The sequence below is a fragment of the Elgaria multicarinata genome, chromosome 18 (assembly GCF_023053635.1).
Source record: "Elgaria multicarinata webbii isolate HBS135686 ecotype San Diego chromosome 18, rElgMul1.1.pri, whole genome shotgun sequence".
NCBI lineage: Eukaryota > Metazoa > Chordata > Lepidosauria > Squamata > Anguidae > Elgaria > Elgaria multicarinata.
Genome location: NC_086188.1, coordinates 3,534,709 through 3,551,165, shown reverse-complemented (window position 1 = coordinate 3,551,165; position 16,457 = coordinate 3,534,709). Strand labels below are relative to the sequence as shown.

General features: G+C 46.3%; 1 protein-coding gene across 3 annotated transcripts in view; it reads right to left on the bottom strand.

The window, feature by feature from the left end:
* Positions 1-518: 518 nt before the first annotated feature.
* GRK3 (G protein-coupled receptor kinase 3) overlaps positions 519-16,457 on the bottom strand; it is a 73,075-nt gene continuing 57,136 nt past the window's right edge. For 2 of the 3 annotated variants that reach the window (XM_063143961.1, XM_063143963.1), the window contains 7 exons: positions 15,361-15,427; positions 14,423-14,518; positions 11,990-12,152; positions 9,632-9,768; positions 9,445-9,480; positions 7,075-7,188; positions 519-5,948 (listed from right to left, as the gene is read on the bottom strand). In XM_063143961.1, the coding sequence (XP_063000031.1) occupies positions 5,787-5,948; positions 7,075-7,188; positions 9,445-9,480; positions 9,632-9,768; positions 11,990-12,152; positions 14,423-14,518; positions 15,361-15,427 (775 nt within the window). In that variant the 3' untranslated portion in view covers positions 519-5,786. The remainder of the gene's footprint in view (positions 5,949-7,074; positions 7,189-9,444; positions 9,481-9,631; positions 9,769-11,989; positions 12,153-14,422; positions 14,519-15,360; positions 15,428-16,457) is intronic. The other variant, XM_063143962.1, reaches the window with a different exon arrangement.

Genomic DNA, 16,457 nt, shown 5'->3' with positions numbered 1-16,457 from the left:
CTGCTAAGAGCAAGACCTGCAGCCTACAAGGGATTAGCTCGGCTTTCGCCAACCCAGTGCTCTCCATGTAGGCTGGGAATGGCGGAGGTTGCAGCTCAACCCATCCGGAATGCACCAGGTTGTGGGAGGTTGGGTTTAGCGACGGAGATCAGCAAGCAAGCTCAACTGGGAAGCTTTTATATGGGGGAGGTCAGGAGTTATACGAGGGAGGGAGGACGGGAAGTACTTTCTTTGGCTAGTCTTCTTGGAGTTTCTACTTTGCTCAGAACTGTGGAGACCAAGTTCATACTCTCTCCCTGTCTTAGACTCAAAGGCCTGAGCAGACTCAAATGTTGACATCGAAACTCTAGTTTATGACATTTTTTATTATAGTCCATGCACTCCAGCACGACTGGACAAGAAGAGGCAACATCTCTAGCAAAGAGGCGGCTACATCCATCCACAAGACACTTGCTTCTTGGAGAACATCCTGGTTTTTAAAGCGGCTCCCATTTAAAATGTTGACTGGAATTCTGAAAAAGAAAAAAGGACGCTCTCTTTTTCTCTCTCAATTTCTTTTATTAGAGATGGAATGGTAAACTTATTGTTACTGGAATTAAAACCATAATAAAGCTTCTGAGCCCAACTGAAAAGAGACTGTCATCACTTAAATAATATCCAAACAGAGGAGAAGACATTGTACATGAAAACACGTTAAAGAAATGTGCAGACTTAAAATAAATAACATAAAAATGACTCTCCGTTAAAATAGAAATCTTTGGGGGGTGGGATGGGGTTTATACCTCTGAAGATAAAAGTAACCTGGTACGATAACAAAATAAAGCTGTAATTATTAGTTTAACACAATTTTTTTTTAAAAAAAAAAATCAGCTTAACAAATGTATTAACACACTCCAATATTCAGTAGTGCTAAAACCACATAATATTTACATCATGGAATATAATATCAGCAGGCAACACAAAAAAATGAAAATCCGTAAGAATTGCAGCAGACATTTTGGATATACATATATTCTCAATATATTTAGATATATTTTCCTCCATATTTTTTTTTTTGTACAACGCTAAAAATTAAGTCATTAACATACCTCAAGATTTTAAAAAACGTGTATTACTGTCAACTTGTATTCTCTGTTATTAACAACAACTAGGTCCTTACTATCTACAGCACAGTTCGAAATAAATTTTCTTTCCACACATTTTAAGAGCCTGAATAATGCCATAGCTCCAAGATGAGAGATACCCCAGAAAACTGCTCCAACAATATTATGTTGCACAAGGGGCGGGGAGATTAATTATAGATTGCAATTTGCACAGCAACGGATCCAGAATGCATCACAAGAGGCCAACCGAAAAGATCAAAACGAAACAGGATCCCACTGTTTAACTGTTCCTGAACCGGTTTCGATAACAACGAAGAGTCCCAATCCTATATTAAGTGCTTGTCTCTGCAGGATGTGGCCTGGGCAAACAGATCCACTCTGATACAAACGACATGCCATCTATTCCCAGACAGCACATTGCAATCATCGCTGGTTTGAAAATTGATGCTGCGATTTTCAAAACTCACCTTCAGAGCAACCTCCCTTGAGTGCGCGCCATGCTAAAAAGCGTGAGGCGCAAAAGGTTCCTTTTTAAACCTGTTTGGCGCATGGTCAGTACAGAGCTTTTAGGACAGCCGGTTTAAACTTACAGTGGCTTTGCGCATGCGCGAAGACATTCGTAAAAGAAATAGATGAAGCAGCAGTTTGAACACATGCGCACGTGCCTGCCGCATGGGCCAGAAAATGGGTTTGTGGGAATCTAATTGGGGGGGGGCACTATCTGAGTCTCCCATCATTTCCTTGCAGGAAAGGGTGCCTGCCACATCCTTCTAAAAGTACCCATGGATTCAACGGGATAGGCAAGATTCTAGCTGAACGGCATGAGAGGCAGGAATCCATGTCAGAGTGGTGCTTGGGCGTAGGAGTTGGAGGTAAAGAGCTCACACGTTTCAGTTCAGCGCATGCACAGGGACGAGGAGGAATGGGGAACGAGGAAATTCTTCACACGACTGTCAATGGGAAGTGGAACACGAAGAGGGACCATAAACAAATTCATTGTGGGGGAAGAACCCAACGCGTTTCGGCCTCCTGCTTTTTATCAGGCCTTCGAGGGTTTGTAACGATTTCTGCAGAAATTATTTACAACAGATTGTCTTGCTGGCATCTGGATTTGTAACAAATGTTTACGGCAAGACAATCTGTGGTAAATGACTTCTGCAGACATCGTTATGCACCAATGGAGCAGTCCCAACCAGGGAGGATTCCACTCCGAATGCACTGCCCGCCCTGCACTAAAGACAGTCTCCCTCAACCTGGTGCCCTCCAGATGTATTGGACTGCAACTCCCATCATTCCCAGCAAGCATGGCCATTGATGGGAGTTTCAGTCCGGGTACCAGGCTGGGAAAGGCTGAACTAAAGAGGCACAGGAATGGTCAAGGTTTAGTCATCCAAACAGTAAGTGACGAATTTTATTCTACTCAAAACTGGCCAGAGGACCAGCACCTCAGTGGACATGGGACCTTCGTCTACCAGAAACTGCAACGAAGTTTTTTCCAGTGATAAAACCTTTGCAAGTGGTGAAAGCACTGCTTCTTCCTCTCACTCACTCACTCCAGATAAAAATATTAGATACTATTATTATTATTATTGCAACATTCTTCCAACAACTTCTCACACCCTTGCAACTTCTAAAAATGAACCTTTTTTGTGCTTTAAAAATATAAAAAGGAAAGCACTTCCCTAATTTAAAAAAAGGGGTGTCTCAAATTCCTGACTTAAAAGTATTGCAGGTTAATCATCTTCGTAAATAGAAATGTAGCCACTTTTTTTATAAAAAAAAACAACGTTGATGCCATTGCAGGTTTTTCTTGTTTCTCTCCCGCTGTGCAAACCCTTTGCGAACATGCAAAGTTTAGCAGAGGCACTTCACAGGGTGAGCACAGCAGTCTTCAGCTTTGTCTTCACACTTTTCCCCACCCCGCTTCCACGTGTATGCATTACACATTTCCCACATGAGAGGTGGGAGACGAGAAGTGAACCCCAAGAATTTTATTTAGCCTAAGGAGAGATTAAAGAAACGATCCAGAATCTACCAAAGCATAAAAAATAAATTGGCTTCATAAGAGCTTTCATTTCACATCTTTAACAAACTAGATTTCCAAACTGGATTTTTTTTTAAAACTTACTAGTGATAAAATACTTTAAAAAAATCAGCCTTTTTCTCCCCGCCGTTCATATACACCCTGGTCCAGAGATACATTAATGGAAGTTAAGTGAAATCAGTGGAACCTAAAAACCATGATGAATTCAAGCCCCGCTGATCTCAGTAGAACTTAAACACAAGAAACCTTCTTTCGATTGGGGCAGGTAGACATCCTTCCTCAGCAGTTGAACTAAGACACTGATATAAAATTAAAACACAAGCTTCCCACAAACTTTGGGAGCATTCTAGAGCATAGAACATCTGGAATTAAAGATATAAACACTCATATTCATGTTTGACTCCTATTGACAATTCACTAAAGTGGAAAGAGAAATTATTATTACACTACTACAGTGTATTTTAGCTGCCTCTGGTAAAATACTAACAATAATCTAAAGCCAGGCTATTTTAAATAATAGCTTACTCACGGTTTGCAAAAACAATGAGGTCATCATGTACAGTAGTACAGTCTATTCAAGTTTCAGCCCAGCAACTTTTTCAGAATCAATATCCCCTTTGTAAATGCCGATACAAGAAAGAATGGAACTTTTTTTTTCTTGCAGGTGCCTCTTGCGCCATTCAAAAAACCCTAACAGCCTGCATGAGACAATGTCTGAAGGCCAGGAGGGGGCAAAAAGGTATCTGAAATGTGACTATGGAACCTGGGTGCTTGTAAGGTGACACTACGATCAAACTGATTAAAAAGGTGTCATGAAAAGATGACGCCCGAGGACATCTCTCTGATGCAAAGACCGGTCCAAAGAGCAGCTCTCCTCATGGTCAAGCATAGAATGTACATAGCAACTAGCAGCATGAAAAGTAGCCCTGTTTCACTTGAGGACATCCCTGTGCTGCAACTTGGAAGCCAGCTAGTCAACTAGCCGGCAACGGACAAGACAAGGCCCTAGGCATATGGCCTCTGTCGGACCTGCAGACCAGCATGGTCAAAGGGTTTCATACCCATGCGCAGCGCACAGAGAAGATGCGCTAACACAAGGCAGCCGATCTGCGGAACTCTGCAGGCATGGTCCGAGAAGAAAAGGATCCCGGAAGAATCCCAAAGATTAGTATTTTTAAAGACTGATTTCAAAAATCACACTTCAGCAACCCTTAAAAACAGCTGTGCTTTTTAGCAGACACCATGACTCACGTTGGCTGCAATTCAAAATTCCTTAACTCAGTAGCTACTACACTGTTGAAGAATACCGCTATCGAAATCTCTGGGCTGCAGAACTTGTCAGCAGCCCACCAAATAAGGCGAGACTTCAGGGAACTTCTAAGAGAGCAACACTCATACAATATGTTAAGTACAGACCCGGAATTAGCGATCATTCACATTGAATCATATCCTAAAGGGCAGGTGCTCGCTACCAAATCCACCACAATGGAAAGGGGTTCTAAGACTTTGCAAAAGGGAGAAACATTTCGGAAAAGGGGCCGATATCCGCGGGCCACGTTTTGCAGCGGTGGCCGGGTGGTCCCGTGGAAGGCCGGTGGCAACTTTTCCGTTCCTTCCGGTTGCTTTAACTCAGGCGAGATGCTCAAGACAGGCAGCACACTGGCAAAGTAGAAGTATCAGGGGGGCAATGACGCCAGGGGGGACAATGATTTTGCCATTGCGACTTAGCTGAGCCAAGTCACCCATCTATCTGCAACCCAAGTCCTAACGTTACTATGCACCACGTCTGAATATCGGATTGAAAACTTTCTTTTTAAAGTGCTGTTGACCTGAAATTGAGAAGAGCGGATTCGGTATTTACCGTCCACCCATCCAGTGGAACGGACTCTTTAAAAAAAAGGAGGAGCGCGCGCACGCACACAACCGAACCAGAGACAGAGCTGCCACCCATTTCTACTGTGTCTAGTGTGATCCAGCAGGCGTGTCAAGGAAGCAGAAACGCGGCGGATGCAAGTAGGACGTGCAGCAAAACGACAGGCTAACCGGAATTCGACCCATGTGTTTCTGAAGCAGCAGCAGCAGCGATAACATTTAAAACCACAGGACGTTTAGAGTTCAGTTCAGTCGAGCGCATGACGAGAAGCAGGCCGCTGGTAGCCGGCAGGACAAAACAAAAAGACAGAGAGTCGTCGGTGACAGGTGGAGACAGCATGGAAAGACTCATAGTAACCCAGAAGGTGGAGACGCCTTCCGAAAGTCCAACGGCACATCCACCTCCTCGGCATAAAACACACACGCCGTCGTTTCGGCTTGCGGGTCTCTGTGATGTACCTGAAGGGGTTTATTGCAAAGATGCAACCGCCTCGCCTCCGTCGTTTTAGGGAGACCGCCCGTCGGGCAATTCCGCCAGGGTGTGCGAGGCGGCCCTCCGTCCGTCCCTCGTGAACAGTCCCCCACCCCTGGCCGGCGTCTCAGCCCTCTCGGACACCTCGGAGTAGGCTCCTGGCTCCGTCCCCCTGCACTCAGCACCCACACTTCTGCCCTACACCCAGCTTCGGGGACCGCAGAAGGAACTAAGAGCGTTGCGGTGACATACAGACAAGACATCCCCTACGGCGCTATTCTGTCCACCTGTGGTCCTAAAGGCCGTTGCTGTTCCTGTGGCTGAGGGGGGGCTTAGAGAGTTCCACCACCGTGGAGCGCGATTTATTCAGGAACTTGGGAGCACGCCGGAGCAGCCGCTGTGCTTCCATAAATGCTTCCGTCAGCTCCTTCTTCCACTGTACAAACTCTGGGTCACTCTGGAAAAAAAAAACCAGTCACACACACACACACAAAGTCAGTTCTTCAGAATCCATTGTGATGACAAGAAAAATTAAGAACATCCGAAGGGCCCTGCTGGATCAGACCGAGGGTCCATCTAAGTGAGACCTTCCAGGCATTTCAGCATCCTAGCCTTTTAGCTCTGCAGTTTTAAATCCGTATTTTAAATCTCTGCATCGTTGCTTGGTTTTATTCCAGTTGTACTTTTATATTTTGGTTTCAAGCTTCCGGATTTTATATTTCATGCTGTACCTTGCGGTTTTAGGTTTTGTGAACTGCCCAGAGCGCTTCAGCTATCAGGCAGTAGAGAAATGAAATAAATAAATAAATAAATAAAGGAGGGCCTTCTCCGCTCTGGCACCCCGGTTGTGGAATGAGCTCCCCAGAGAGGTCCGCCTGGCACCTGCACTGTACTGCTTTCGTCACCAGCTGAAGACCTTTTTATTCTCTCAGTATTTTAACACTTCATTTTAACATAAATTTAAATTTTACTGTTCTAACTCTGCATTTTAATCTTATATCAATTTTGTTGCGTGGTTTTATCCTGGTTGTGCTTTTGATACTGTATTTTGTAATTGTGCTTTTAACCTGTTGGTTGTTTTATTATGGTTTTAACTTTTGTGAACCGCCCAGAGAGCTTCGGCTATTGGGCGGTATAAAAATGTAATAAATAAATAAATAAATCTAGGGGAGAAAAACTGCTGGGTGCTATCAGTCTTCAAAGAGACTCTCACCTTAAGCCGAAGCCTTCCCCAAACCCCAAAAATACTAAGCCATGGATTCTTAGCATTTATATAGCATGTTTCAAGTCTTCAATACACTTTTCATACATAAGAACGTAAGAAGAGCCTTGATGCTGGATCAGACCGAGGGTCCATCTAGTCCAGCACTCTGTTCGCACAGTGGCCAACCAGCCATCGGCCAGAGATGAACAAGCAGGACACGGTGCAACAGCGCCCTCCCGCCCATGTTCCCCAGCAACTGGTGCACACAGGCTTACTGCCTCGTATACCGGAGGTAGCATTTAATACACTACAATTTACGTTTCGAGCCGTCTTTCCTCCCCACCTTCAAACAGACCAAAACCACACAGCCTCACGTTACCTCGCACTGTAGCACAAACTGCTTTCCTCCTTTTATCCTGAGCAAAATGCACTTCTTCTCCTTGATCTGGGTTTCCTCCACGGATACGATCTGTTCCATGGTCAGCAGATTTTGCTAAGGGAGCAAAATGAATCCAGGCTGAATTCAGCATTCAATGCAACCGCAGCCAGAGAGCAAAACTGACCAGGCTGCTATCTGAACTTGGGTGTGTGTGTGTGTGTGTGTTTTGCAAATCATTTACAGAGTGGGGGGAAAGAGGAGCTCAAAAGCAATGGGCTTGTTCTAGTGAAGGGGCAGAAGGAAAGGCTTTACAATAAGACCTTCTCAACATGTCACAAGACGGAAGGCCACGATACCAGCGTATCGCACCAAAAGAAGAAGAAACAGACGTTGGTTTTCAGACCGGAGTACCACCTATGCCTCTGTGAAACAAATGCCACTTATGGGAAATACACTTTACAAAAATAAAATTCTGGAATTTGGTCATGCATCGCACATGTCCAATCCCAAGTCCCTGCCCCCCTTCTCTGACTTGGAAAGGAGATAAAAGAGAACCCGTTCATGACATCCTGCTCCCGAACCAGCCATCCTGTCATTTCCAGAGGCGGAAGAGAGGACAGCATGGAAACAGGCCAAGGCAGGATGCCACTGGGGAATTGTTCCGTCTCCCCATTTGCTGCCCGGTGCCGGCATTTAAACTAAGGGCTCATCAACACCAAGCAGTATATTCCATTATGAAAGTGGTATGAAAGCGGTATATAAAATGCAGGAGCCACACCGCTGCTTTATAGCGGTACTGAAGTGCACTGACAACTGCTGGAGCCCATTGACACATGCCATAGACCGCTTTCATAGTGCTATAGCCTGCTTGGTGTACTCGTGTCATGGCCCCCACCAGTTGTCAGTGCACTCCAGTACCACGATAAAGCAGCAGTGTAGATCCTGCAGTGCAGTTCAATACCGCTATAAAGCAGTCGTGTGGCTCCTGCCTTTCATATACCGCTTTCATAGTGGAATATCTTGCTTGGTGTAGATGAGCCCTAAGAAGGACAACCATCTGTCAGGGATGCTTTAGGGTGGATTCCTGCATTGAGCAGGGGGTTGGACTCGATGGCCTTGTAGGCCCCTTCCAACTCTACTATTCAATGACTCTATGAGAGACTGAAAGAACTGGGCATGTTTAGCCTGGAGAAGAGAAGATGGAGGGGAGACATGAGAGCACTCTTCAAATAGGTTGTCACACAGAGGAGGGCCAGGATCTCTTCTCGATCCCTTCTATGATTCTATGAAGCAACTTGGCTATTACAGCGTCTTCTTTTTCTCTGTTGCCAACTGGGGGATTGCTTTGCTATGGACAGCAGAATCCTGAAGACACTATGGCAGCCGCCACCACCCACATCTGGCGCTCTGCAGATGTATTGTACTACAACATACAGCATACCCAGCTAACACTGCTAACCGGGGGACGCTGGGAGCAGTAGTCCCACACATCCGCAGAGGACAGGATTGTGGAAGGACGCTGTACAATATTCACCAAGGAAAGGAGGGAAGTGGGGTGGGAATGGGGGGATAAATCCACCCAAGGCATGAAGACAGACCCGCCTTTCAACTGGCCTCCTCATGGTCACATTTGGGCGCTCTCTCCGCTGACTTCCTTCATCAGTATCAGTTGTACCGCTTGCCGTTATTATCAGTTACACGGCTGCCAATTCAAGATCTCTTCCCAATTTGATCGTTTAATGTTTTGATATGATTTGATTTTTTTCCCTTAAACTGTTCCGTTAGCCAATTTTGTGAGTGCGCTAGAAGTGGGCTCACAAGTAAACATCGTATCGATAAAAACAGTAAAATAGCAGGAATGAAAGGAGCAGCTACTGTCACAACGGGGCACGTAACGCGCTATGTGGACAGACTCCCCGGAAGGGAGGAACACGGCACTCTTCTACAGCTGCTACAGGGCACCTCAAGGGCTGGTGTTACAGAGCAGCAATTCCCAAAGGCTCAGTAGCTGTGGCATGCCTTTTTTTAGCATTCAAAGCTAGAGGCTCCACTCTTGTAGCTGAAAGGGATCGCTTTAGGGAGTGTGTAAGGATTAGGAATTACGTGCCCTGAACAGAGCGCCAGCCTTGCGTTTCTGCGGCAGACAGAGAATGGATCATTCAGCCGTTCCGGGAGCAAGAAGGAATTATCCAATCGCAGCCCGTTCAGCAGAGCTGGACCGGACAGAGGGAATGCCAGAGCAGTGAGTCATGCAGAGGGGTGGCGGCCACCCTCCCCCCCTGTGGGGGTCTCACGGAAGATTTACGCGCTTCTCACAGCCAACGAAGTGGCACTTTGGGGATTGCTGCTAGAAGGGTTCCGTCGCCTTACCCGTTTGCGTTTTTGTGTGTAAGTGCGCCAACCGTCCTAAACGGGAAAAGGAGGCCGTTACAGTCTGCCCAGAACTCTCCCGCGTCTCCTCGACGCTTGCCCGCCAGGCCCAGCTGAAGAGGGGAGGAGGCGGCGGGGCTCCCCCACCCCCCTCCCCGTCGCGGGAGGGCGCGCGATGGTAACTCACCCGCGACTCCCCTTCACCCCGCCATTCCAGTCGGTTTGGGAAGAGGTAAAAATAGCGCCGCTGCCACTGAGTTAAGAAGGGGTTCCCCAACTTCAGCATGTACCCGTGCATAATGCAGTCCTTCCCGAGGGCGTAGTCTGTGGCAATATGGAAAACCACATTAACGGAGGGCCGGGGATAGGGTGTGTGTGGGTGTGTTGTATTTATAGGGCACCATCGGCACGCAGAACGCCTGGCAGAGTAGGAGAAGCGGAAAGCAGTCCCTGGCACAAAGAGGTTCCGATCGATGCTTTAGGGTGGATTCCTGCATTGAGTAGGGGGTTGGATTCGAGGGCCTTATAGGCCCCTTCCAACTCTACTATTCTATGACTCCATGAGAGACTGAAAGAACTGGGCATGTTTAGCCTGGAGAAGAGAAGATGGAGGGGAGACATGAGAGCACTCTTCAAATAGGTTGTCACACAGAGGAGGGCCAGGATCTCTTCTCGATCCTCCCAGAGTGCAGGACACGGAATAACGGGCTCAAGTTACAGGAAGCCAGATTCTGGCTGGACATCAGGAAAAACTTCCTGACTCTTAGAGCAGTACGACAATGGAACCAGTGACCTAGGGAGGTTGTGGGCTCTCCCACACTGGAGGCCTTCAAGAGGCAGCTGGACAACCATCTGTCAGAGATGCTTTAGGGTGGGTTCCTGCATTGAGCAGGGGGTTGGACTTGATGGCCTTGTAGGTCCCTTCCAACTCTACTATTCTATGATTCCCTGCCCCGTGATGCTGCGATGGGCAAAGCAGCTTTAAAAGGGATGGGAGAAATTCACAGAGGTTGATCAGTAACTCCCTGGTCACGATGGCTACGTAGGAAGCCACCCACCCACCCCGGCTCCTGCCAACACTTGTTCAGAGACTGGGCACCCTGAAATACTAACTCCTGATTCCTTCTTGCCCTGTCCGTGGGCTTCCTTTCGGGGCATCTGGCTGGTCACTATGGGAGGCAGGATAGATCGAAACAGACGAGCTGCGTGGCTTCACTTTCATTAATTTTGACAGCGGAGGGAGAAACAGTGGAGGAAGAGAGAGGAACAGCAGAGAGAGAGGGAGGGACGGAGGGGGATGAGAGAGGAAGAGGTGATAAATCTGGGCAAATCCAGCGGTCCCGGAGGATCGATATCTGAACACAAACCAGCAATCGGAGAGTAACCAACTGCCTAAGTGGCATCCCTGCCTGTGACCATCACGCATCACATCCTCATCTCTGCAAAAAGGCCTCCTGCTCCTTCAAAAGACTGCGCCCTTTCTATTATTATTATTATTATTATTATTATTATTATTATTATTATTATTTATATAGCACCATCAATGTACATGGTGCTGTACAGAGTAAAACAGTAAATAGCAAGACCCTGCCGCATAGGCTTACATTCTAATAAAATCATAATAAAACAATAAGGAGGGGAAGAGAATGCACCAAACAGGCACAGGGTAAGGTAAAACTAACAGTATAAAGTCAGAACAAAATCAAGTTTTAAAAGCTTGAGGAAAAAGAAAAGTTTTTAGCTGAGCTTTAAAAGCTGCGGTTGAACTTGTAGTTCTCAAATGTTCTGGAAGAGCGTTCCAGGCGTAAGGGGCAGCAGAAGAAAAGGGACAAAGCCGAGCAAGGGAAGGAGAGACCCTTGGGCAGGCGAGAAACATGGCATCAGAGGAGCGAAGAGCACGAGCGGGGCAAGAGTGTGAGATGAGAGAGGAGAGATAGGAAGGAGCGCCAGCATCTGCGTGAGGCTAACCTCCCTCCACCCCTCTCTCTCTCTCACCCCCACCCTCCACAAAGCCTGCATTTCTCATGCAGCCTGTGGCTCAACCCCCTAGTCCTCAGGACACGCTGTCACTAAGACTATGTACCTTTTGCTGAAATAACCGCACCTTCTTCCCCTACCTTCCCCCATTGCCTCCTGTAGATTAGAGGATTGCTAAATGAAAAATTGCAAGCCCCTTGGGGCAGGGAGTGGCTCTCTCGTACTCTGCCAAGTGCCACATGGACGGTGCTATATAAACAATAACAGTAGGTCCCAGTGCTCACAGGAAAAAGAAAAAAACAGCCACCACGCATCTGGAATTTGGCAGGAAGGACATCTGGACACCTCCGTTTTTCAGGAACCAAAACAGCCGTGCAAGAGTTCAAAGAAAGCATTATGAAATGCGGAACTGAAAAAGGAGCACTTAAGCCTCGAATGTTTCTTCTCTGCGACAAAGAGCCATCAATACCCAAAGGCTCCCCCCCCGCCCCCGCCCAGCCTCATCATCCGTACCGGGGGAGCCCCCGCATTCCGGAGGCAAAGAGCGTACACCGGAGCTGCTTCTCACCTTCCTCGTGGCCTAGCTGCTTGTTTTTGGCTCGCTTCCTGGCTTCGATCTTGTCCGTGTCGGCGTTCACCGCGTCATAAACCGTTTCTGCCACTTCCTGTTGCCAACGCTCCGAGATGACCAGGGGGAAGTTCTTATACAGTTCTTGGTCGCTGTCCAGCAACTGGTAGAAAGGCAGGGGAAGAAAAGAAGAGACGTCACCAAGAGCAAAAAACTGCTCACCTTCCATCATTGGTCTGGTTCTTTTAAGACAATCCGTGTCATCATACCAGGAAAAGGGCCTTTTCTGCTGTGGCACCCCGAACCTAGGGAGGTTCGCTTGGCACCTACATTGCACTCCTTTCGGTGCCAAGTGAAGACCTTTTTTTCCCAGGCATTTTAGCATCCTAGTCTTTTAGCTCTGCATTTGGTTGTTCTATTATGGTTTTAATTTTTGTGAACCGCCCAGAGAGCTTCGGCCATTGGGCGCTATAAAAATGTAATAAATAAATAAATAAATTAGCTCTGCAGTTTTAAATCCGTATTTTAAATCTCTGCATCGCTGCTTGGTTTTATTCCAGTTGTACTTTTATATTTTGGTTTCAAGCTTCCGGATTTTATATTTCATGCTGTACCTTGCGTTTTTAGTTTTGGTGAACTGCCCAGAGCGCTTCAGCTATCAGGCAGTAGAGAAATGAAATGAAATAAATAAATCTAGGGGAGAAAAACTGCTGGGTGCTATCAGTCTTCAAAGAGACTCTCACCTTATGCCAAAGCCTTCCCCAAACCCTCAAAATACTAAGCCATGGATTCTTAGCATTTATATAGCATGTTTCAAGTCTTCAATACACTTTTCATACGTAAGACCATCAGACGCGCCCTGATGCTGGATCAGACCAAGGGTCCATCTATTCCAGCACTAAGTGGCCAACCAGCTGTTGACCAAGAACCCACCAGCATGGGTGCAATAGAACCCTCCTACCCATGTTCCCCAGCAACTGGTGCACACAGGCTTACAACCATCAGGGTTAGTAGCCATGGCTAGCCTTCTCCTCCTCCAGGAACTTATCCAACCTGCTTTTAAAGCCGTCACCACATCTTGTGGGAGTGAATTCCATAATTTAACTCTGTGCTGTGTGAAGAAGTCCTTCCTTTTACCTGTCCTGAATCTCCCACCAGTTTCATGGGATGACCCCGTTGGGTTCTAGTATTTTGAGAGAAGGAGAAAAATACCTCCCCCTCCACATTCTCCACCCCAGGCATAATTTCGTACACTTCTACCATGCCTCTCTGCAGCCTCCTTTTTCCGAGCTGAACAATCCCAGCTGCTGTAAGCTTCCCTCCTAGGGGAGATGCTCCATTGCTCCAGCAATGAGTTACATTTGAGTTACCATTTGCTCGGTAATCGTTGCAACGGCTGGGAAAGTGTAAAGCTGTGTTTGCATCTCCTACATTCCACCAGCTCCACCCACCCCTCACTCACCATTACGCTCCCATTCCCAGGTCTATTAGAACGTTTTAGAGTGTTTTTAGGATGTTTTAAGGACGTTTTAATCATGTATGCTATGCTTTTAATCAGTTTTGATGTGTTTTATATTCACTGTTGTTCCCTGCCTCGATCCAAGTGGAGAGGTGGGTAAGAAATATATTATTATTATTTATTTTTTATTATTTTATTATTATTTTTATTTATTACATTTTTATACCGCCCAACAGCCGAAGCTCTCTGGGCGGTTCACAAAAATTAAAACCACAATAAAACACCCAACAGGTTAAAACACAATTACGAAATACAGTATAAAAAGCGCAACCAGGATAAAACCACACAGCAAAGTTGATATAAGATTAAAATACAGAGTTAAAACAGTATAATTTAAATTTAAGTTAAAATTAAGTGTTAAAATACTGAGTGAATAAAAAGGTCTTCAGCTGGCGACGAAAAGAGTACAATGTAGGCGCCAGGCGGACCTCTCTGGTATTATGATGATGATGATGATGATGATGATGGCCCATTAACAGCCCAAAAGCCTGTGGTGAGGGCTCTTTCTTAAAGGCGGAGAAAAAAGACACAAGCTCTGGTGCTGTGTACGAATGAGCAATGAACGTTTTATTATTTCACGATGTAAAAAGCTCAACGTTTCAGATTCGAAAGAATCCTTCTTCAGGAGCTGTAGTGAATAAGAACGGAGGGGGTTCGGGTAGCAAACTGCAATCCTGCAAAGGCAGTTCGCTTAATTAGAAAGCCTCAGCGTTTGTTAAAACGTCCTGCTCTCAGAAATGAAGATTTTTTTCTCTGAGTTATATGAGCAAGCTCTTCTTAAAGGACCTGCTTAATTCGGCTTCCTGTGTGGAACAACCAAGCCGTGAAGCCAGAAAACTGCAGGGTGAACACGCCCCGCTGCAGAACCCCCCACCTGTCGTTTCTAGCCTGAAACGCCAAAGGAAAACGTTCACCTTGATGCCTTTTGTGTCTTCTTCGTCGAAGGAGCCGATGTCAAAAGCGTCGGCAGCGTTCACTTCGCCCCGCGGAGGGATCAGGGGTGGGGGGTACTGGCAAATCAAGGGGTACAGAGTTACACATCTTCAGACCGCGGAGATGGGAATCCTTGTCTTTATTTATTTAAAACAGGGGTGGGTGGGGTGACGTCGCCCCACTTGACCCCACTTTCCCCATGGGCTGCATCTCTCCCTTTCTCCCACAGCCCCTGAAGCGAAAAGCAAAAACAATATTTGAAATCGCATACAAAACGCCAAAAGGATAATAATAATAATAATAATAATAATAATAATAATAATAATAATTCAGAATGGCTACACCAGATGCCATTCTGTGTGCTCTTTTTTAACATTTTGGGGGCTGCCTGTTGCCCAGTTCTGATTTAAAGGATACAGCACCCTTTAGCAAGCTATAAGGACGACGTACGGTACGAATGATAAAATTCCACTTATTATTATTATTATTATTAATTATTAATTATTTATATAGCACCATCAATGTACTGTACAGAGTAAATTAAAAAGATAAAAAACAGAGAAGAACCACCATGTAAAAATTCAACACAAACACTGCAGCAAACCCTGGATTTCTGTGTCCCCTTAAGAGAGAGGTGAACAGAATCTTCTTGTACTCAAGATCAACCCGCAGCAGGGCTGTAAGGACGCGACAGAAGCCCTGCTATGCCATCAGAATGCAAGAAACGCCGTCAATAAAGAAGCTGGGCTCTCGTTTATTCTACAGAGTGACCCAGGGCTCTTCGGATCCCTTTTCTCTCTCTGGAAGGAGTCCCCTTGTCTCAGTGGGCCAATGAGCAGACGTAGCCCTGTGGCGGTTCTGAAGGCAGCCCGGACTGAAGGTGGCCCTTTGCAGCTGCTGGGTGAGAAATCCATCTCACCTTTTGCAGATAGACGTGCTGCCAGTCAATCCCTTTGAAGAACGGATGCTCCTTCACTTCTTGCGCACTGAGAAATAACAACAGAACCAGAACGTGATTCTCTTAAGAAAGCAATACAACGCAGCATCCTTATTTATTGTTTATTTACAATATTTCTATACCGCTCCATATCTAAAAGAGATTCCGGAGCAGTGCACATGGGTATAAACCAGCCTTCCTCAACCTGGGGCGCTCCAGGTTGAGGAAGGCTGGTATAAACAGTAAAAAGAAAGAAGATTTTTAAAAAGCAATTGTTCAATTCAAAAACAAAGGACCAATAAAAACAGTGGCTAGTCAGTTGAGGAAGGCTTCTTCAGGGGGCGCCAGAAGCAGCCTAACATTGGTGCCTGCCTGACCTCCAGTGGCAGGGAGTTCCATAGGAAGGGGGCCACCACACTAAAGGCTCTTCTCCTGGTGCACTCCAATCGGTCGTCCTTGATATGGATAAGAAGCAACTAAGAGATTGGCTATTTTGGATAGATTCTAGGACAGAACATTTCAGAGCCAGCTATTTGTCCAAACTGAAGCCACTCTCCGTAAGAATTGCTTTTATTGATCTGAGATTCCAAGTGATGCCAACTGCAGTGCTGGATGGTCACCAGTACATCTACGGGTGAGCATATTACCCCAACATTAAAATCACTCCACTGGCTGCCAATTAGTTTCCGGGCAAAGTACAAAGTGTTGGTCATTACCTTTAAAGCCCTACATGGTTTGGGTCCAGGTTACCTGCGGGATCGCCTTCTCCCATACAGTCCGCCCCGCACACTCAGGTCCTCTGGGGTGAACTTACTTCCGTCAGCTAAAACTAGGCTGACATCAGTTTCCCAGAGGACCTGTTCTTCTGTCGCCCCCCAGATTGTGGAACGGCCTGCCGGAGGAGATTCGTAAAATTAACTCTCTGTATGATTTTAAGGCAGCTTTAAAGACTAGCCTTTTCCGGCGGGCCTATCCAGATCAATGGAAAATCAAGAATTCTTAAGATGTATTGATTCCTGTTCTAATGTTGTTCCCCACCTTGACCCAAAGGGAGAGGCGGGTACCACAAGGTGCCATTT